At 39.7% G+C, this 19,611-nt stretch overlaps 1 protein-coding gene across 4 annotated transcripts; it reads left to right on the top strand.

The window, feature by feature from the left end:
• Window positions 1–4,196: 4,196 nt before the first annotated feature.
• LOC135469577 (ETS domain-containing protein Elk-3-like) lies at window positions 4,197–18,072 on the top strand. Of its 4 annotated transcripts, none has more exons than XM_064748062.1 (4): window positions 4,197–4,656; window positions 12,946–13,035; window positions 13,872–13,997; window positions 16,170–18,072. In XM_064748062.1, exons 2-4 carry the CDS (start codon window positions 13,023–13,025, stop codon window positions 17,222–17,224), a joined length of 1,194 nt encoding a protein of 397 aa, XP_064604132.1. In that variant the 5' UTR covers window positions 4,197–4,656; window positions 12,946–13,022; the 3' UTR covers window positions 17,225–18,072. The 4 variants fall into 4 exon arrangements, with proteins under 4 accessions (XP_064604132.1, XP_064604133.1, XP_064604131.1 ...); XM_064748063.1 differs by lacking the exon at window positions 4,197–4,656 and adding an exon at window positions 4,691–5,153; XM_064748061.1 differs by lacking the exon at window positions 4,197–4,656 and adding an exon at window positions 6,864–9,240.
• The last annotated feature ends 1,539 nt before the right edge of the window (window positions 18,073–19,611 follow it).

Below are 19,611 nucleotides of genomic sequence, written 5' to 3'. Positions count from 1 at the left end.
CGATTTTAAATTTCAAAAACAGATATGGCATGTATTAAAGTTGCAAGCAACGTCCGAGCTTCGAGGCATTTGTGTACAAATGTCTACTTTACAATGAGAAAAAATAACAGATATTTCGAACGGCCATGCATGTTTGGATTTGAACTTCTACCCAATGGTTTGACTATGCAAGCAATCTAAAAAGGCTTTGGGTCTAAAAATTAAATAATCTTCAGCTGTGGGAGAATGAAAACAGTGCATCCTGTAATCTTATCGCCTAAAGTAAACAAAGTGCCCATGGCTGGTGAGAGATCTCTTAGATAGGCCTGGCACCCGTTTAATTTAATACCCAATACATAAAATATACATGTGTGCAAAAATTTTAAAATGCAATTGCTGGGAAAATATTGATCGGAGTGATATTTTGTCACTTGGCACCATTCATTCTACCAATATTAAGGTTCCCGAGTTTTTATTTTAAGGGCGGTGCCAATTTCCAATTAGATTTCCAACTGAATACTCTATATCAACATATCGAACTCAGCACAATACACAAACAGGTTCCTAATTTTAAGATTTCTAAAGGCTTAAGACAAGATTCAACATGGCTAAAATGCCAGATTTCTTTCAGATTTTGCCACATAAGAACTGTTGAACAACCGACGTCTCGAAAGTAAAAACTGATTTTCTTTTCTTAACAGTATGTATTTATTATCTGAATGATGTTTTACGCCCTACTCAAGAATATTTCACCTATGCGAGGGCGGCCAGCATTGACGGAAGGAAACCGGGCAGAACCCGAGGAAAACCCAGGACCATCCGTAGGCTGCTGGAAGACCTTCCCACTTAAGGCCGAAGAGCATGAGCTGGACTTGAACTCACAGCGATCGCATTGGTGAGACGCTCCTGATCCATTGCGCAATACTCGCTACGTAGAAGTCATTAGAGCCCGAGCAAATCGAATTTTGTTTAGGAATACCGTAATATTATATATATATATATATATATATATATATATATATATACAAAACATCACACAAAAATGCGCAATGTCCTTTATAAATGTGTTACAGTTTTCTTCTTGGTTACATAAAGACAAACATCTCTTTTCATGATGCAGGGCTAACTGTAAGTGTCGTCATAGTAAAGTCTATGTTAAACATAACGGGGAACCTTTCCATTCCTAAGTAATACGGATCTAAGTTGTGTAGTTTACTGTTCATTAATGTTTTAGTTATTTTGTATCAAACTGATGAAAAGGACAAAGTTATATTAGATAAATGCTAAGTCTTTAATAAGGTGAAAAGCTTGTTGAACACTGGGATATCTTTTCCTGCGGAACCGACTAATATTCTATTATATACATTAGTACTACGCTACCAGCTGGTCACACAAAAAAAGCTCTCTTGTTACAAATAGTTGCTTACATGAATACAGATATATCTCCTGTGTGCATGTCCAACAAACTGTATATGTGTAACAAATATTTACAATTTGTATACATGTAGGTTATATATAGAATTTTGCAGTTATGGACCAGGGAATTCTTCACGGAATTAACTACCTTACCCTGCATCGTCTAATACTTTACCGGTATGGATATGTCTTTCAGATCACAGCTTATTTCTTGTAAATCTGCCTATAACTGTATATATCCTTGTTGAAAGGAATATCAAGTTATCAAATGAAAGCCTTCATCCTAATCCTAAATGTTTCTAGGAAGCTTTATACAGGACGGAGGCCTTTATCAAAAACAGTGTAATACATGAACTGTTTAACCTTGTTGAAAGATATGATAGCAGAACAAGCTTTATTTACTATTTGTTGCGCGCTGGTATATACAGGGAATATCCACAAACACACCCACATTTTACTCATTGATATGGTTCAGACATGACAGAACGATGTATGAGACAGAAATGAAATTTTGTACATGCAGACACCTAATCTGAGACAGCTTAAACCCATTGTAAACAGAAAATTAGAGTGAAACATTCCCAGAAATCCTAACGAAAATGCCTTTGACATATTTGTCTCTTACTTGTCTTATCTATTTATTTTTTTTTATTTAATTGATATTTTACGCTGTAATCAAGAATAATTTACTTATATACGACGGTGGCCAGCGTCTTGGTGGGAGGAATCCGGGCAGAACTTGTGTTTCCTATTTTCAGGTAACTGACATCAATATATCATTAAATCTGAAAAGTTACATGATATTTTTTCTTTGAACACACACGCACGCGCGCGCACACGCACACACACACACACACACACACACACACATATACAAAAACATACCTTCAAAGGTTAAGCATTCCGCTGTCGTATAAGTGAAAATTCTCGAGTTTCGCGTTAAAAAAAAAACAAACAAATGAAAATGTGGTAATGCATGATTACATAAAATCACGGTTTTTAACAACAGGCATGACATTCACGTCCAATAGAGACGCGCCTTGGTTACGCTTTATTTCACAGAATATATACTTCATTCTATGAATAGTCAACAAGTGTGCACGTGTAAAACCACTCTCACATATGGAAAATCCAATTACCGAGTAATTTTAGACAGGTAATGATATGCAATGCAGATATCACGACCGTTCTCCCATATCTACGAGTAGGTACTCTACGTGTGGAAACCTTAAAGAAATTTACATTATTTGTTTTCTATAGACAAGGTATATGTAAGTTACCATGAAATTAACAATTAATATTCGGCCGTGGATTTAAAGCATATAAGATAAGCTACATGCATACGAGGGCAACGAAGTGCAATATGCAAGATTTTGTATATATGGCATCTATATAGGACCTTTGGACACATAGCTGTCTAACAAAAGGAGGGTGTTACGATATCAAAATTGACAATATCCAGTTTAATCGAGATCTTGACGCGAGACATGCACTTTGATGTTGGTGGGCTGTGGAGGGTTTGAGGCGGTGTATGTGTGAGCTCTCTGAAAATGGTGGATGCTCCAAGTGTGTGCATAACATGCTTATGACATGCTTATGGATATATATATATACTCATATCCGGAAAGTTGTGATCTGAAACTTGTTACATGAACCAATGTCAGTAAAACTCGTTATAGGCCATATCTCAGGTCATATACGTAGGCCTATATATCGCACAATGACTTCACAGCATATAGACGCATTTTAACAGCTAGCCTAACATTCGAATGGACCAAATGAAGTGATACTCATGTATCCATTTGGCTAAAATACATGTACATACTCAGGGATGCGTAAGGCAAAGAATCTGGGCTTTGTTTCACGGAAGTTCGATTAATTCCTTGTGTCCAAATATAGACAGTGGTTCATGATCAGGCTCTCCGATATATTTTGTATAAGGAAAGTTTAGTCCATGATTGTTTAAGTTTATTCCTTCCGGTATATACACGTGATCATATGTCACATACATATACATATATGATTATCTGCATGTTTCTACAAAGTCGTGATAGTTCGGTAGTATTGATCCAGTTATTTATACATATATTTTTAGTCAGCTACATCCACACATTCTCACCAAAAAATGTCATTTTAGGAATGTTAGCAGGCATTTCCTTAATTCGTTCTAGAAAGAGTTTACTTTACTGTCCTCAATTATTTAAGTCTTTGCACAGGTAAATAGATCAATGTCTCTTCATGGTCGACTACATGAAAACTTGTAAATCTGGGAAATTTAACTTTTCTAACTTTTTATTCGGAGACTACTCTGATAATACGTACGAGCAAAACCACAAAAAAATGCTAAAACTGCATTGTCATCAATCAAAAATATTTCTTTAATAAACGCTATTTTATTAGGCCTACTGATATTTTCTTGTTACCAGGAAATGCATTTATCCAACTAAATTGATTATATTTTAACATATTACTGTGTTGTTGTTGTTGTTTTTTTTTTTTAATAACTGACCTAAGATCTATTTATACATGTAAGTCATGATTTGCAAGGGTCTAGAATAGGCTTGTTTATTTAGCTGTGATAGCAGTATCATTGGCTAAAGAGCTTTTTGAAACTGCCACTTGACAAAAAGTGGTGAAGAATTGTAAATCACGCCCCCTTCCCGCGAGAAGATCCGGTGATAACCGTATATGGAAAAATTTACCACTGACGTCAGCTCATATTTGTGACGTCAGGCGGGGAGTTCCAATGTAAACAAAATGCTTCCGGGTTTTCGGCAAATCAAAACGCATTTCACAGCCGATGAGTCATTCTAGGTCACACAAGTTGTGCTCCGTTGAGCATCTTTTCACGGAAAGTAGTGTTGATGTGTGACGTGTTTAAGCTTCTCTAAACTTTGAAGAAGTTTGTGAAGTAAAGAAGTCTGGTTTAAGTTGTCGGGGAAGTCTAGGGGAATCACGATAGAGTAGGTACAGAGGCTGACCTAAGCTGACAACATAGCTTTTAAACCCCACCAGCCAGCCGACGTGAACTCAGCCTTCTTACTACGACTACTACTGCCCTAGACAGGGACAGCTCTCCCGCCTGTGTGTGAGTTTTGGCACGCCGTACCTCGGGCCCACGGTGTCCTCTTCTGAGGCTTGATATTTCCAGGAATCTTACAGTCGTGGTTTTACCGATAACTTGTAGTGTTAGACGTCGCAGGAATTGGTGTCACAGACCAGCCAACTATACGACTTGGCTACTCATCTTTCTATAAATAGGTAAGTTACAACTATTGCTAAATATACTTCGACAAGCCGCCTGGTCGTGTACTGAGTGACCTTATATCCCCATGTGTTGCGACCTGACTGGAGAAATGCTTGTTTGGAGCGATATGAGTGAGTGTCAATCACAGGAGCCCACGCACCGCGTGCGAGAGAATACCAGTCACACAACCCTATTATGCCGCTTGGCCCGAGAATTTCCGGTTCTGAGTCATTTGTGTGGGCAGGATCGCCGGAGCTTGTATTATTTATCTCCAATTGACTTACGTGAACAGCCCGGCCTCTGTACAGCGAATGCCTCGTTTCCGGCTAATGATTTATCTAACAGAACGCGATCTGCCTCCACCGATACAGCAAGATCAATCAATTCCGAGTCGCTGAAGCTTGAAATCTCCATACTATTACCTGTGATTGACAAATCACCTGGATTAGACAAATCATAGTTTACACCTTCAGTCGATCGGCTCTATCTGGACACAGACCTGTGCAAAGTGGTAAGCTACGTAGAGCCTAGCTATAGATTTATCCACGTGTACTGCTAAAATACTTGCCCCGGCATTTCCAGTAGTATCACATCGTATTCCTGTGGAAGTCAGTGTATGATAAAGTTAAAACACCTCATATATATATATATATATATATATATATATATATATATATATCCCTGTTTGTGAGATACATAGGCTTATTAGTGTAATTGGTATACCGTATTATATAATACATCCAATGTATTAGATCGTCTGACCAGGTTACTTAAGCCCACCGAAGCATTGTCCTTTCCCACGAATCATGGAGGTATATATTCCATCCTCGTGTCATCCAGTACTATTCCATACGCTGTGTGGCTTGAGAAGTTGGTAAAGCATATCCATTCTAAGCCTATCGCAGTAGACCTCTCAGTTGATTGAACACCAGGGCTACAACGCTAGCGGTTCCAATAACGTAGGTACCAAATCGAAAATAAGCAATGAACCTTACGTTTCTGTGAAGCAGTATCTATAGAGCTATGGAAGGAAGGAGCTAGTTCCTTGCCTCCCACACATCTAGAGACCGGAAATATCTGGTACCTGCGTGCTAGCCACATGCGTGTGCGCGTTGTCTGACTAAACTCAGACACACACGGTGTTGTCCTCCTTTGTCAATGTAAAGTAGTTATAAGTCGGAAATGGAATTTTGTCATGTGTATATTTCCCTTTAAAAGCGAGATCATTGTGTTTTCAAAACAGTGACTTCCCTGCCATAAATCTACTTAAGGCCTTACACCCCAGGTGGTCGTCTAACACTGCAGGTATATAGGAAGTTCCGGGTAGGTGTATAAATCATACGTCTACAAACTGGAAAAGAGCTTCTGGAGTTAAAGCGATTATGTAGTAATTGTGCGTATCTTTGCCACTAAAGTATACCGTGTGATGGGATTAGCGATGAGTAAAACACTGAATGGCACTTATGATTACTGCTTGAGTTTGTGTGTATAACATGTGTTGTCACATAGAATATAGATACTTGCTATGCGTACATGTGCATATAGGTCTACCTTAGCAGAAGGTAGGTTAAACTTCTATAGCTCATTTGTGAGGAATGCTGTTAAATTCTGTACAAGGGTTTTAGTTATATAGCAACTTTTACACACAAGTACACCATACAGAATATATTTATTTACTTATTTATTTGAAGATGTTTTACGCCGTACTTACGAATATTTTACTTATTCGATTGCTTCCAGCATTATGATGGGCGGATTAAACGGGTTAGAGCCCGAGGAAAACCCACGACCATCCGCAGGTTGTTGCCAGACCTTCCCACCTGATTTGGTATTGCAGAGCTTCATATACCACATATATATTGGAACTGCGAGAAAGCGCTTTCTAGTATCGATTCTTTTGTACAGCTATATACTTCCATCAGAAAATGATTATATATATATAGTTCACATACAGCATCACGAAATCAATATATCCGTGTCACCTAATATTCTACACCGTATATGGATAGGGATAAAATTGGCACATGTATATACATACATGTGTACTGTTCAGCTGGTAGGTGAGTAGAGTGTGTATTGGAATTTTTGAGGGGATAGGGTTCTGCATGCGCCAAGGGCATGCATGCAGGGGACTTATTATAGCGAAAGTGGGAATGGGTGGTGCTACTATTGCGACCCATACTTTGACGTGTTCACCCCTCTCTAATATATCACACGCCGTCCTGTGATAGATCCCAGATAGGCCTGTTACCGTCACACGCTCGCTGAGCCAATGGGTTGATATGATCGGAATGTGGCCCGTGGTATGCTGGGGGGAGCCGTCCTCTATCCGCCCAGAGATCGGGTGACAACCTCAGCGTCTTCTTGATGTTAAACCGCGGCAGTCTACTTCATTTATTTACGCTATTCGGATGTGTTTGGAAAGATACAAGATAAATAGTAGACGAAACCGTCAGACAACAAGTGAACATATGGTGTTTTCGGTTTTGATGTGACCAGTTGACCTGCGGCTGTTTATATGGTCTCTAATGGATCACTGTGGTTGCTAATCTAATATGACACAAACATATACGTGGGATTCTGTACAGGTATATCACACCTGTCACACGAGAGGCTAAGATATAGCGACAATGTGAGGTAATGTGTTTCGTGTGGATACCCGATAACACGAAATGCCATTGAATATTTAAAAAACTAGCGATGTAAGCTATGCCGAATGAGTATTTCTTGTAAATAGGCGTATGCAAAGTCTTAGTAACCTGTAAAGTGACAATCCCCCAAGAGTCGATGTCGCCTTCCACCAAGGCCCTTAGTTAGGTCAGTGGCTCTTGTTAAAGCTCATAGGTTCCTGCTACATGGAAATACAGTGCACGTATTGGTACATGTAGCATGCATTCGGTATCATTGTAATAAAGGCAGTTTCTTAAGAGACTTCTCATGTTGACTGATAAATTACAGACATCCTATTACGCTAATGTATAAGCGGTGGGAGTGGATGATGAAATCTCTTATATGTATGCCTGTAGGTCATGATGCGCTGTTTAAGACACAAACTTCATAGTAACATTATAGTAAGATTTTTTTAAAAAAAATTCGCAAATCTGGGATTGTCTTGTTATGTATATGTAGTACATATACTATGAATGTTCTGCTTTTCAAGACTTAATAATATTGCATGGACAGTATAAATCAGTTTACTTATTTCCTGAATAGCTTGAGATCAGGATGCAGACACAAACAGCTTCGGGCTGTCATAGTCACCTGATCTAACTATAAATACAAACTAGGCAGATGCAATATCCGTGATATAAGTAAACAAAAATTGTCTTCTTTTTTAAGCTATAAATGTACCAAGGCGTGACAAGAACATGTGTACTGGGGTTGTGATGTATGCACATATTCTATACTAAGCTTCTCATGTGAATGAATGACAAAGTCAGCTGAACATTGAATAAGGAGAATGTAGATTTTCGGATCATCATATATATGGCAATTCATGTATTTTACGATACCGAATTTTACCCCGCTGAACGTGATGAATTCGACCATTGTTCCTTTGTATATAGCATATGATACATTATACATAACACCATGTGGAACAGTTCCGGTATGTATAATTGACTCTGGCTGATTATTGTCACCGGGCTATGCGCATGTACCTTGATTGTAATCGAGGCATTTCCGGAGTACGGTTGCAGACCACGGGTGCAATGATTCGTGTGTATGTATCTACACGCGAAGATGTGCATAACATATATTAAAACATACATAGTTTTGTCGTTTCTACTATCAGAGAGGTTATGGGAAGTTTGAAAATAAATTTCAAGACCCACACCGACACGTGCCGGATATAATTGACACTGTCGTCTTTAATCTACTGGCTGCTCTCATAGCCTTGGTAAATGTTTATACCGATTTCCTAGAAATGAGTTTAGATATAAATTAAAGACTATCCAGCTAAAAAGTAAAGAAAGTTATACCGTATTTGACCTAAAATTTAAGATTTACCCTACCTCCCATGTAACCTCAAGTCACCGTTCAAGATCAATAGAACTTTTAGAATTAAGACAATTAAATACCTTAACGACAACCCATAAAATACCGTTGAGTTATGCACCTGATTTTGAAGTGAATGGTTTGCGGGATTTTAAGTGAAATCATGATCGATTAAAGAGCAGATGGTTGCAGTTAATTATTTGTTTAGTGTTTGCCTACGACTATTGTATAATCAGGTATATACCTAGATTCTAGGGATAGATCTATAGCTTGGTATCTATTACTTAGGGCTGTTAGAGGCACAAGCCATGCGCATCCTCCATTGGATCATAGGGCCATTAAAACATAGGGTGTTAAACTGCTGTGGGCAGTGATTGCCTTGAAATACCCACACAGAGCTCCGTTCAAGTGACGTGTCCTGTCGCACTACAAAGTTAGCCACACACAAATGGGCCAGTCCCGGATGCTGACCATATTTGGGTTGCTATTGTTTTCACAATGTTCGTCTCTCACGGCTTCTCGCTATATGTATTTACGTATGCATTATAGACATCACAAAGCTCCCCACTACAAGTTTGGCCAGTCGTCTATGACCACTGCATGTAAGTAAAACTCACTTTGTATAAGACCTCCACATTAAGGTATATAGGGTTGCCTCCAGAGGAAGGCCTGAACGTGTATCTGGGTCAACGTGATAGGAGTAAATTCGCGCATTCATTCTTTATTGGATTTATTTAAGAAGCTTTATTGGCTCGTGACTGGGCATATGTGACCATGTGTGCCGCTATCACAGACTAAGTAGATTGATTAAAAAAGGTTTATTTGGTGACAATAAATCTTGCTATTTTTTTAAATAATTGTCGAAATTTGTCAAACATAAATAAACATGTCATTTTAACACATTAAGGTAGAAAATCTCTTGAAGGTATAAGTGAAACTACCTTCTAATTTTTCCACATTCCGTTTAGCCTTTGCTTAACTTCTGAAGCTACTTTTAACACTATATTTAATCTAGTACTTCATTTAAACTGAAAGTACGCAATTCGTGCTTGCTACTATTTAATATACGATTTTAAGTTATTTGTTTATATGTCTAGTTTCACTTGATGTATGATGTAGTATGACAGTTTGATTTTAATATTTAAAGTTTCACAGTAATTCATTCTTAATGTCACAGTTGTAGATATAAATATCACGCATCGTTATCGTGGAAAACGTGGATGGGTCTCACCCCACGGGGGACAAAGTGTGATGTGTAAACCTTATACCAGTGCACTTTTGCCGTATAATATTTCATTACTGTCACTTTCTACTTTATTTTGTCATTTGTTTTCGATAATGAAGTTTGATAATGCCTAATATATAAGTCGTAGATATTCATCGCATATTTCACTGTTGTTCAGTGTCATACGTAATTAAAATCGTCAGCTTAGAGAAAAATATAGTCAATGAGACCTTGAGCTTTTGTACCAGTTGATGATAGGTGATAAGATTACTTATTTCATAAAAAGCCCACTTTTAGTTTGTAAACTTAACTTTAACTGTTCTCTGAAACTATTTCCTATTATGTGTATGTGGATTGTCTATATGTCCATGAATGCAAATAGTTGGTTTGGCTGGGACTAGAGTGTGGTTATATAGGCAAGAGTTGCTTCTCTGACTGTATATCTTTGTGAAACAATTAACAGCTCAGATGACATGTCAATGATGAGATTAGGCTATCATGTTGTGTCAAAAAGCCATTGTTTTGTGGTTAAAAGTGGATATGTGACACAAACCTCCCGGATTGTACCATCCGGAAGAGGGCACAAGAGGTGCGCAGTGGGAAACCGGATCTCGACCTTACCGTACCCGGTAGTGTTTTCATTGGCTAGCTAACTTTGACCACGGCTTGACATCTCTTTAGTAGCCAATCAATGTCCACCATTTATGACTGAGCAATTTCTGTAAACCATGCACATAAGTGTATGATGGTATATAATCATGATACAATGTACACAATCCTTGTATCACTGTATACATATGTCATGAACTATCTCGCGGAGAACCATGTCAGGAAGGTGTCGATCTTATAGATAGCATAGACCTTACATAAAACCGAATTGACTTTTAACTGTCCTCTACCCAACTTTGCGTGTAAACGGTAAGAACTGTTCGTATCTTTATATGTGCAATTCTAACTGTTGTTTGAGTAAATAACGTTTTAATATAGTCTGACACATGTCATATAACAGAGATGGACTCAGAAAGAAGTCCGGCCGTTGTGATCATGTGCCTGAACTGCCTGCTTCACTGTGAAACAATCTGAAATGGCGTTGAGTATGTAATATTGTGTTGAAAGGAAACGACAATCGGCAGTAAATATTCTACGATCCGGTCTGCTCAGTTGTCATCGTATGTGTTGGTTTATCTAACCTTAAATTTGTCACTCTGAGGCACCATGAAGTCTTTCCGTCTTGGGTTCTAGAGTAGTGGTGTGACTCGAGTCCTGTTATGACATTTGTGTTGTACAAAATGTTAACGAAAAAGATTTAAATCTTTTACAGATTATGGAGGTAGACGTAAACGTATGTTTGGATAGTCACTGAGCGCCAAGTAGTTATAATCTCTTTAAAACTGAGACGACTATAGTGTCATAATCACGTGGTTATTCACTTACATTTTTGTATTATCATCCTTCCACGTTTAACGTAAATCTAGGTTATGTTTGTAAACAATCTAATTGTTAATAAACGTTTGTCAATATTACCAGTGGCTGAAGTTACAGAAATATTACTGAATGACCCGAACATACCGGTGGTCTAAAATGTAAACCTCGTGTGGTGTAGCGGTACGTTTCTATCGTCACACCAGCATGGGTTCCCCACTTGCGGTTGATTCGCCCAAGGAGGAGGGGGGAGGGGTGAGAAGCCAATTACAGCACTTGTGCCCTATGCAGGAACTGTCAGTGCATGTTCTCTTTGATATTTGTTCTTCAAGTCTAGCTATGGAAAACCCCGCCTTGTATAGCAGTCACTAAAAAACAGTTCACGAATTCGTTGATTTCAATTTTGGTTGACTGGATTCTTGGGGTAAGCTTAACAACTGAATATGGCATGTCTCTGATACGCTTAGGTAGCGTGTGACGCCGGATAATCATCCTAACGCGTTGTGTAAACAGAGCTTGCCGAGTGCGATGACATGTGCAACTCAAGGTATGTGTATCGAAGAGTACCCACGTTAGACTGTCATCAAGCTTGTGCCCTTAATTTAGAACGGGGGTTTGTGCACCAGAAGGGATTTTCGAGTTAAAGTTGGCACGAAACTGTGGTCAGAAGAATTTATGGAAGTCCAGAAACAAAAGCAATTTCGGCATTGTTCTACTAAAAACGCTTGCAAGAAAACAACATTGCTGCTCTAATTCTTTTCTATATGTGTCTAAGTCCACAACATGATCGCGTTAGATTGTTTTGTGTCCGTGCTAAATTCGCCGCTCAGGTGTGAAAGCAGTGTTTACCGACAAGCGGCTTATGGACTTGGGTTAAAGGTGAATGCTTAGGAAACGGGCAACCTATTAATTCAGCATGTCATCCGATAAATGAATATAACATAAGGCAGTTGGTTAATAAAAAAATTAAGTTAATATTAATCTTGCTTTACCTTATCGATCCAACATGCTAGGAAACTGAACAGTCTACGAATATGCGTTTTGCCTTTCACATTTGGATTTGGATGTTATGAATGTTGGTTGTTGGCTGTTGGTTGTAAAAATAGCATGTGTTCAAAGTTTTATTAAACTGTCTAGCAATTTTGTATCAACATACACCTATTCTACAATGAAATCGATTGCTAGAACAGCTGTTGGCTGTGTAGGAAGTGTACTTCGTGTTCGATCAAAAAGTGTTCACCATTTAATGGTCATGTCACGACGTGGAGGTTTGTCTACGGATCGAATTAGACGGGTAAAGATTGAAACTGCACGGCGAGGATCCGAGAGGAAATGATACCGGAAACAGCAAATTAGGGGTTCAGATAGCCCGGCAGATTTTGTGTATTAGAGGTCTGCCAGTGGTATATGCTGATGAAATGTTAATTGCAGATAAAACATAATGTCAGTTTCGGATGAAAATGAGTCAGACAGCTCAGACTTCAGCCTGTATGTAGCTGAACCACGCATGCATTCTGTATGATCGTGTTTGTGGAACATTGTATACACGCGTATATACGCGATTACGTCTCGCTGTTGTTGGACGTGTGCGTTTTTGGACAATGTCTAGTTGGCTCTACTTCAGCGTGTTGATAAAATAGACGTCTGTGTTCAATTTCAGATTCGAGCGCATACCTGGAAACTAGCCTGCCCATAGAAAAGACGGAGTCATCTAGAGTACCACGGTTTCTATGGGATATGGATCGAACAGGTATGCGTATACGTCAGGTACATCTTACCTTTTCCACTGGGCTGCTCCACTTGCTTTGATTGGTATGAACAATAGTATAACTCAAACTGTTATTGAGCAAGTCCTCATTACACTGTTCATCTTTCTTACTGTACATTATCAAATGTAAAGTCAATCCCATTGTGGTCTTGTGCTTGCGGGGATTAAGGGCTTATGATTAAGATAATAGTTCGGTTGGTTTGTGGAATATCGGACCGTAGCGTTTGCCGGATACTCTGCTGATTAAAGAACCATAGATACCAATAACATTAATGTGAGGACATTGGAGGCGGTCGGAATTAATCGCCAGTGTAAAGCCAAGCAGCGTAACTTCCCTTCTCAATATGATTTTGTCGGGATATTTCATTAGAGGGGAAGTCACCTGCCACCCTATCCCGGAGACATGCGGTCATTCCGGTTATTTGAAGGCACGCTGACAGGCTTTTGAGGTCTTCTATACAAACATCCACGTTCCCCGACTCCCCCGGGCGGGATAAGATTTCAGGAAGAGGAGATTCTTACGTGCCGGATTCGCGGGACATGTCGGCCTGTGTTGGTTTTGTAAAGAAAGGAATTTATAAGAGTGGAATTGCTTATTTTAGGAGACAGTGTCAGGCCCTTTAACTAGATTGACCCTAGATAAATGTGCATTCCTGTAAGCACCCGGATTCTGGCATCCGAAGCCATCGAATGGAATGCTGAAAGTCTTAAAGATACATTGAATCGCCAAGAAAACGCTGACACCCTAGAGTTAGCTTAACAGTAGCTTGTATATAATTAGAACATGATGACCAATTCAGCATTGTTCTCTGTTTCAGATTTAAGTCAATGTTCCCCATCTCCAGCTTTGTCGGAATCATCAAAGGTTTCTGATAGCTCACTAGTGTCGTCCACTTCAGATTCCCTAAAAGGAAAATCGTCCGTATGCTCAGTGAAAGCAAAAGGTAAGAGTCATGCCATTGTCAAATACAGCACCCTACTACATTCCCAGCAATCACTAAAGTTTCTGTTCTGTTTACTCACGTAAGCATAGGAGCTGTGAAATGTGTATTGTTTAACAGTGAACACAGTCAATCTATGACAATACAAGAAGATATATTGGGTTAACTGTCTAGTGCAGTAATTAGAGAGGGGATTGTTTATTTATTTATTTGTTTGTTTGGTTGATTGGAGTATTACGCCTAACTGAAGAATATTTCACTTATATGACGGCGGTCAATAGTATCCAAGAAGATGAATTGATCTTAATATTCTTCTTTATTTCATCCTGTGGCACACAGGATGGCACAACTATGGTCAATTGATTACAAATTTGTTATTGGACCATTTAGGCGTTTTGTATTTTTCCGGACGTGTACTGGAAATTTTGTAGAGATCAGAGTTTTTTACGTTTTCTGTCTGGGAACACATTCTGGAATGGAGGCGCCTCACAATTGATTTGATGCACAAAGACGCATGTTGACACAAACGCATGGGGGGAAGTAAACAAACCAGAGAAAGCGCGATAGATAGTTTACCATGTTTCAAGAGAGGCAAATCATTGCTGTTAACTTCATGCCTCTTATGCTTAAACTGTTTCTGTGTAATTTGACTTTCCGGTGTGTCAGGTCTGCGTAAAAAGTCCCTTACACTGGCGTAATTTCACCAGTCTAGCTGTAAAGTCGCCAGACAGTATCCGGTTTGCTATAACAAAATCCATTTTAGTAGGAATTACTCGCAGTAATTATAGGTGTAAAACCGTCTTTAAAGAGCTCTTTACAGCTGACAAAATCGTCGTCCCGTAAGCGCCACCCTGTCCCTTTCTCCCCGGGGCTTTAGGCACGCCCACTTCCCTTATGAAGCCCCGGGAAGAAGACAGGACAGGTCGCGCTATATCCTTGTCGTTAGACGTTTACATGTGAAGGTTGATCAACGTTTCCTGGGTTTGCCTTACACGATCATTTCAGTTATTAGCGGATAAAAGATTAGAGATTGCACCCGAGGACACGACACTCTTTAGGAAATGAAGTAAGCAAGATTTCCTTATACCTCATAAGTCCCGGTGTCAGGATGTACGTGCTAGTTTCAAACGAGGGAAATTTTTAGGCGGATGGCTCGATGCGGCAGGCAGTTCTTTCCGGGATACTATTATATCTGTAGGCTTTTCAGCGCTGATGCTAGCGGAATAAACTTTGCAAGAGAGCATCAGGTTTTGACAGCAGACGAGAAAAAGTGATAATATCGCGTAAAAAGTCGATCAGGTATAGGTGAGGTTTTCCAGAAATAAGTAACCCATATATTTGTGAGAGAGACGTCACTATGCTATAGCTGGGTCAACTAAAGGTAATCGGGCCTCTCCGCCATGGTAAGGGCATGTAGATCGCAATAGACTACATGGTGCACAACTGTCAATTTTTGTAAAATTGTAATTATGAGATTACTCGACAAAACAATGAACCCCATGTTTTCAGCATTATTTTTTCAAACCGATCAACTTCTTATCAGATTTAAAAACTGCTGCATGTCAAAGGCTAAATTAATTAAATTCAAACAGAGACGTTCAGATTAAGAAAAAATTAATCATTAAAGGCCTTGGGCGACACGAAGGATGTCGGGATTTGTCCTGTAAGGGACGACGTCCTGTTCCGCCATCTCGAAGGCTGTAGTCGGAGCAGACGACCGGCAAAGCTTCTTAATTTCCGATAGCGTGGTGTTAACTGGGTGTCACCTTGTGAAATATGGCTCGCTAATGACCCCTCAGTAGCCTTATCAAGTGAGCGAATTACAATTGCCAACAGTTATTCTGCTGCATCAACAGAAATCAGACCCACTTTGTGGTACTCTGCACTGCAGCAAGACACGATCAAGAAGCAGGCGAAATGCGCTCATGTCGCCCTTATCAGTCTTTTACTGGATGCGACTTTACTTTCGTTTCAACAGGTTAGCCTTGAAAGGAAACTTGTTTTGAGTGTTTTCACTCAAAAGGAACTTGTTTCTACAGGTTGAAACAGGCTTGTTGGCCTTTATGCGTGTTGTATATCTTCTGTGTTTCATTGTTGCCTTAAAATCAACATTCTGCTATTTCGATTAATATTTATTTGACTGTGTCATTTAACCGTTCTTTTCTATGCTTTCAGGTGGAATGGATACCAACATAACGTTGTGGCACTTTCTCTTGGAGCTATTGATTAACCAGCAGCACAAGGACAAGATCCAGTGGACAAACACAGAGGGTGAATTCAAGTTGATAAATGCTGACGAGGTAGCGAAGTTATGGGGACTTCGCAAAAACAAAACCAATATGAACTATGACAAGCTCAGCCGAGCTCTCCGTTATTATTACGACAAGAACATCATCAAGAAAGTCGTTGGACAAAAATTTGTGTACAAGTTTGTTTCATTTCCCGAAGTGGTGAAAACCGAAAATAAAATCCCTTTCAAAGTGAAGATGGAGAGCCTTTATGGACAGTTTGGACAACCCCTCACCAACTTCCAGAGTCCCCCTGTCAGACCATTTGAAATGCCACCTCCTACATCTACATCGTCAGATATCGGTCAGCCTCCGATTTCTTGGCAGCCACCAGGACACTTTTCTCGTTTCCAGTTGGCTGTGAACTCCTCTCAAGCGGTCACCTCAGGGCATAACATTCCTCATTCAACCCACAGCACCATGTCTCATGTGGGATTAAAACGTGAATCTGATTCTTTGATGCCCGCTCCATCAGCAACACCACCCAAACGTCCCCGATCTGGCGAACCGTCACACTCCAGCAGCTCGGAAGACGAAAAACCCAGATCGACGTCAGCGTCAGTCATCAGCAAACCAAAGCCTCTACCAGTTCCACTCAGTCTCAACGTAGGGGGAGCCAACACCATCTTGTCCTCAGCCTCACAAGTACCTGTGCCAAGCCCAGGTGCAAAGACCTTACCGACACCGTTTTCACCCTTGCAGACCCCGGTCCTTGTCGCCAGCCCTGTTATTCCTGGCCAGAGAACACCTTTCCTGACCTTCTGGAGCTCTCTGAACTCTCTTAGCCCATGCTACACCACAGGCTCCACCGCCTTTCAGTTCCCAACATACGTCAGCGGCCACATGGCTGTTCCACAAATGACAGTGCCCACGTTGTCTGGGTTCGACAACCTATCTTCGCCTATACTTATGGCGTCGCCTACAAAAATTCCGGTCCTGTGACCATCAGTAGGTGGTGCAAGATACCACGATCCAAAATTTTCTCCAACATAAACTTGTACATGAGTTCGAAATGTAGGAATTGTGGATTTTCGCTCCAAAGGACTACTACATATGTGAACAAAATTCGGTGCTCTAGGTAGGTTATGTTCCTGCCGCGTTGACATGCCATATTTCTATTGTTACAAAACACTGACTTTAAAGCGAAACTGTGATTTTCATATCGTTAACCCATTGTTTCATAGAGTGTGTATGTTTTGTATGTCAGATTTAAATGTTTTGTTTTAAACAACCCCTTAGCTCTTGCTTTCACATTTCGAGCAGTTATTGTAGTCGATGTATGTTGTTTATAAATGTGAGAAGCACTGATGTCAGTTTTTAGTACTTAACTTATATGTATCTGTTGTTTCCTAAGTTATCTTTTCTTACTTGCATGATTTACGGGAACCATTGAGTTCAATGTTAATTTTTGGTACAATATTTTACATTTAAATTAAAGTGTGGTTTCTTATTGTGTTTAAGAAAACTGTAATCAATTTTAAGTATGAAATAGAGCGAAGTGCTGACTCTCCTTTATGATTTCCATTCGAGATTAATTGTGTTTTATTGTCGTTCAGAATATCAATACCTTGTGACATGGGTGCACTACGCCCTTCAATTTTTGGACCAAGTTCAATTCTATAGCATACTGAGAAATTGTCTTATTCATTTGTCATTTTCATGCCATGCCCTACGTGTCATATTTATTACTAGGTTCGAACCAAATATATAGAGTTTTGTTGTCTGAATACAGTTTTATAATGTATATATGGTACGAATGACTGGTTGAGTAAAACCTTAACATTAACAAATGAATTGTCTTGAGTTTATCTGTAAAGCTGTATCATCTTTACTTATAATAGAGTGCAGTATACATTGTGAGTTTTACACCCCTAAAGCCAGTAGAACGTCCGCTTCGAGGCCGGTAGATCCAGGGTCAATCCTGGGTTGGGTCACACCATAACTGAGGAAGTTGTAACTTTCTCGCTTGGCTTTCAGCATGAAGGGGATGGTACAATGACTGGTTGATCCGTATCAGTATAATGGCTCGGGAGGGGTCGGGGAGGGGGGATACTTCAGTGAGTCGTCTCAGTGAAGCAGCACTAGATAAAAGAGCGGTGGAAATCCGTCCTGCAACAAAGAGACACATTACTTTTCATATGACTGAAAACTGTTAAGTACGGCGTTAAACTCCAAGCACTCACTCACTCTAAGACCCTTTTTCCCAAGCAGACGCAAAATCTACCACATACAATGTGTCGAGGGCAACATGGTAAATGGGCTAAACGAAACGTTTCGACGGCGTTGTAAACCTGGCTTCAATTGTGTCTAATGGCATATCCTATGCAGTGAGCCGGAATACAAGTTAATCTTCATGAATTAATGAACATTATTGGTCTGTGAAAAGATTAGCAGCAATCGGGAAAAGTGGAAGTAGATGATTTTCTCAGATAACTCAACCCAGTTGGCCAGACAGATTTGCCCTTCAAGAGGAATATTGAAAAGCGATTATATGTTCGAAGTCAGATGAAAGTCTCTAATTAAAACTCTAACTTTCTCGTTTTCTGTTATAGATATACATTTTTCATCTTTTCTATGCTCATGAACAACTACAGGCATGCAAATGTCGTGATTATACATCAACTGAAAATGGTTCACCTGAACGAAATGACATATAGTAGATGTTTTTCCGTATCTGGGATTACTGATTTTAAGAATGTTGGCATGTCTTGTTTGCCATTTCATACCAGACTCTGAGGTAACTGGTTCGAAACCCGAACTGGCCTCGGTGAATTTAAAACAAATTTTAAATAACAATAATACATGCAGTGACTGAAGCCATTGTTTAAATGGCATTCATTCAATGATTCCGTTGTCTTAAATACATGTATTTTGAGCCTATATGAAACGTAAATATGATTGAATACAGGTACAAACCAATAAGGTAGGAAGCCACCAGCCGCGAGAATTGGCTGAAGCAAGCTCAAGGAAATGCATGACGTGTTTGTGCATGTCAAACAGCACATTCTATACCTGTCTCACGTACCACCCTTCAACTCGAAATTGTAGTCCATGCAGTGTATTGCACGTCTATGTTACAGCTCCAACATACGACATACTTAACGCAGTCGACATTGCAGACCTTTCTTCCCTCAATCTAGAGAGGCTCGAACAAACTCTTCGTAGACCTTTGGTACCTTAATGGTAAAATCGTGCGCGTATAATTAGTGTATTCGACTATAGAGCACATAAATAGCTTGATTCAATTCGATAAATACACGACGTTGCTGTAAGTTTAGAAATGATCGGCTGTTCAGAAGCAGTGCTGATAACTTCCAGGCCTTTGCCGG

The sequence above is a fragment of the Liolophura sinensis genome, chromosome 7, assembly GCF_032854445.1.
Source record: "Liolophura sinensis isolate JHLJ2023 chromosome 7, CUHK_Ljap_v2, whole genome shotgun sequence".
In the NCBI taxonomy this organism is placed as follows: domain Eukaryota; kingdom Metazoa; phylum Mollusca; class Polyplacophora; order Chitonida; family Chitonidae; genus Liolophura; species Liolophura sinensis.
Note: the sequence above shows the minus strand (reverse complement) of the source record. Positions and strands in the feature narration are given on the sequence as shown.

Bases quoted from the DNA above. Each gene is read 5' to 3' on its own strand.
- LOC135469577 (XM_064748061.1), top strand. From the start codon at position 9,087: ATGGGCCAGTCCCGGATGCTGACCATATTTGGGTTGCTATTGTTTTCA. The intron at 9,241-12,945 runs GTAAGTAAAACT...GTTCAATTTCAG, and splicing joins GTCGTCTATGACCACTGCAT to ATTCGAGCGCATACCTGGAA. The intron at 13,036-13,871 runs GTATGCGTATAC...TCTCTGTTTCAG, and splicing joins ATGGGATATGGATCGAACAG to ATTTAAGTCAATGTTCCCCA.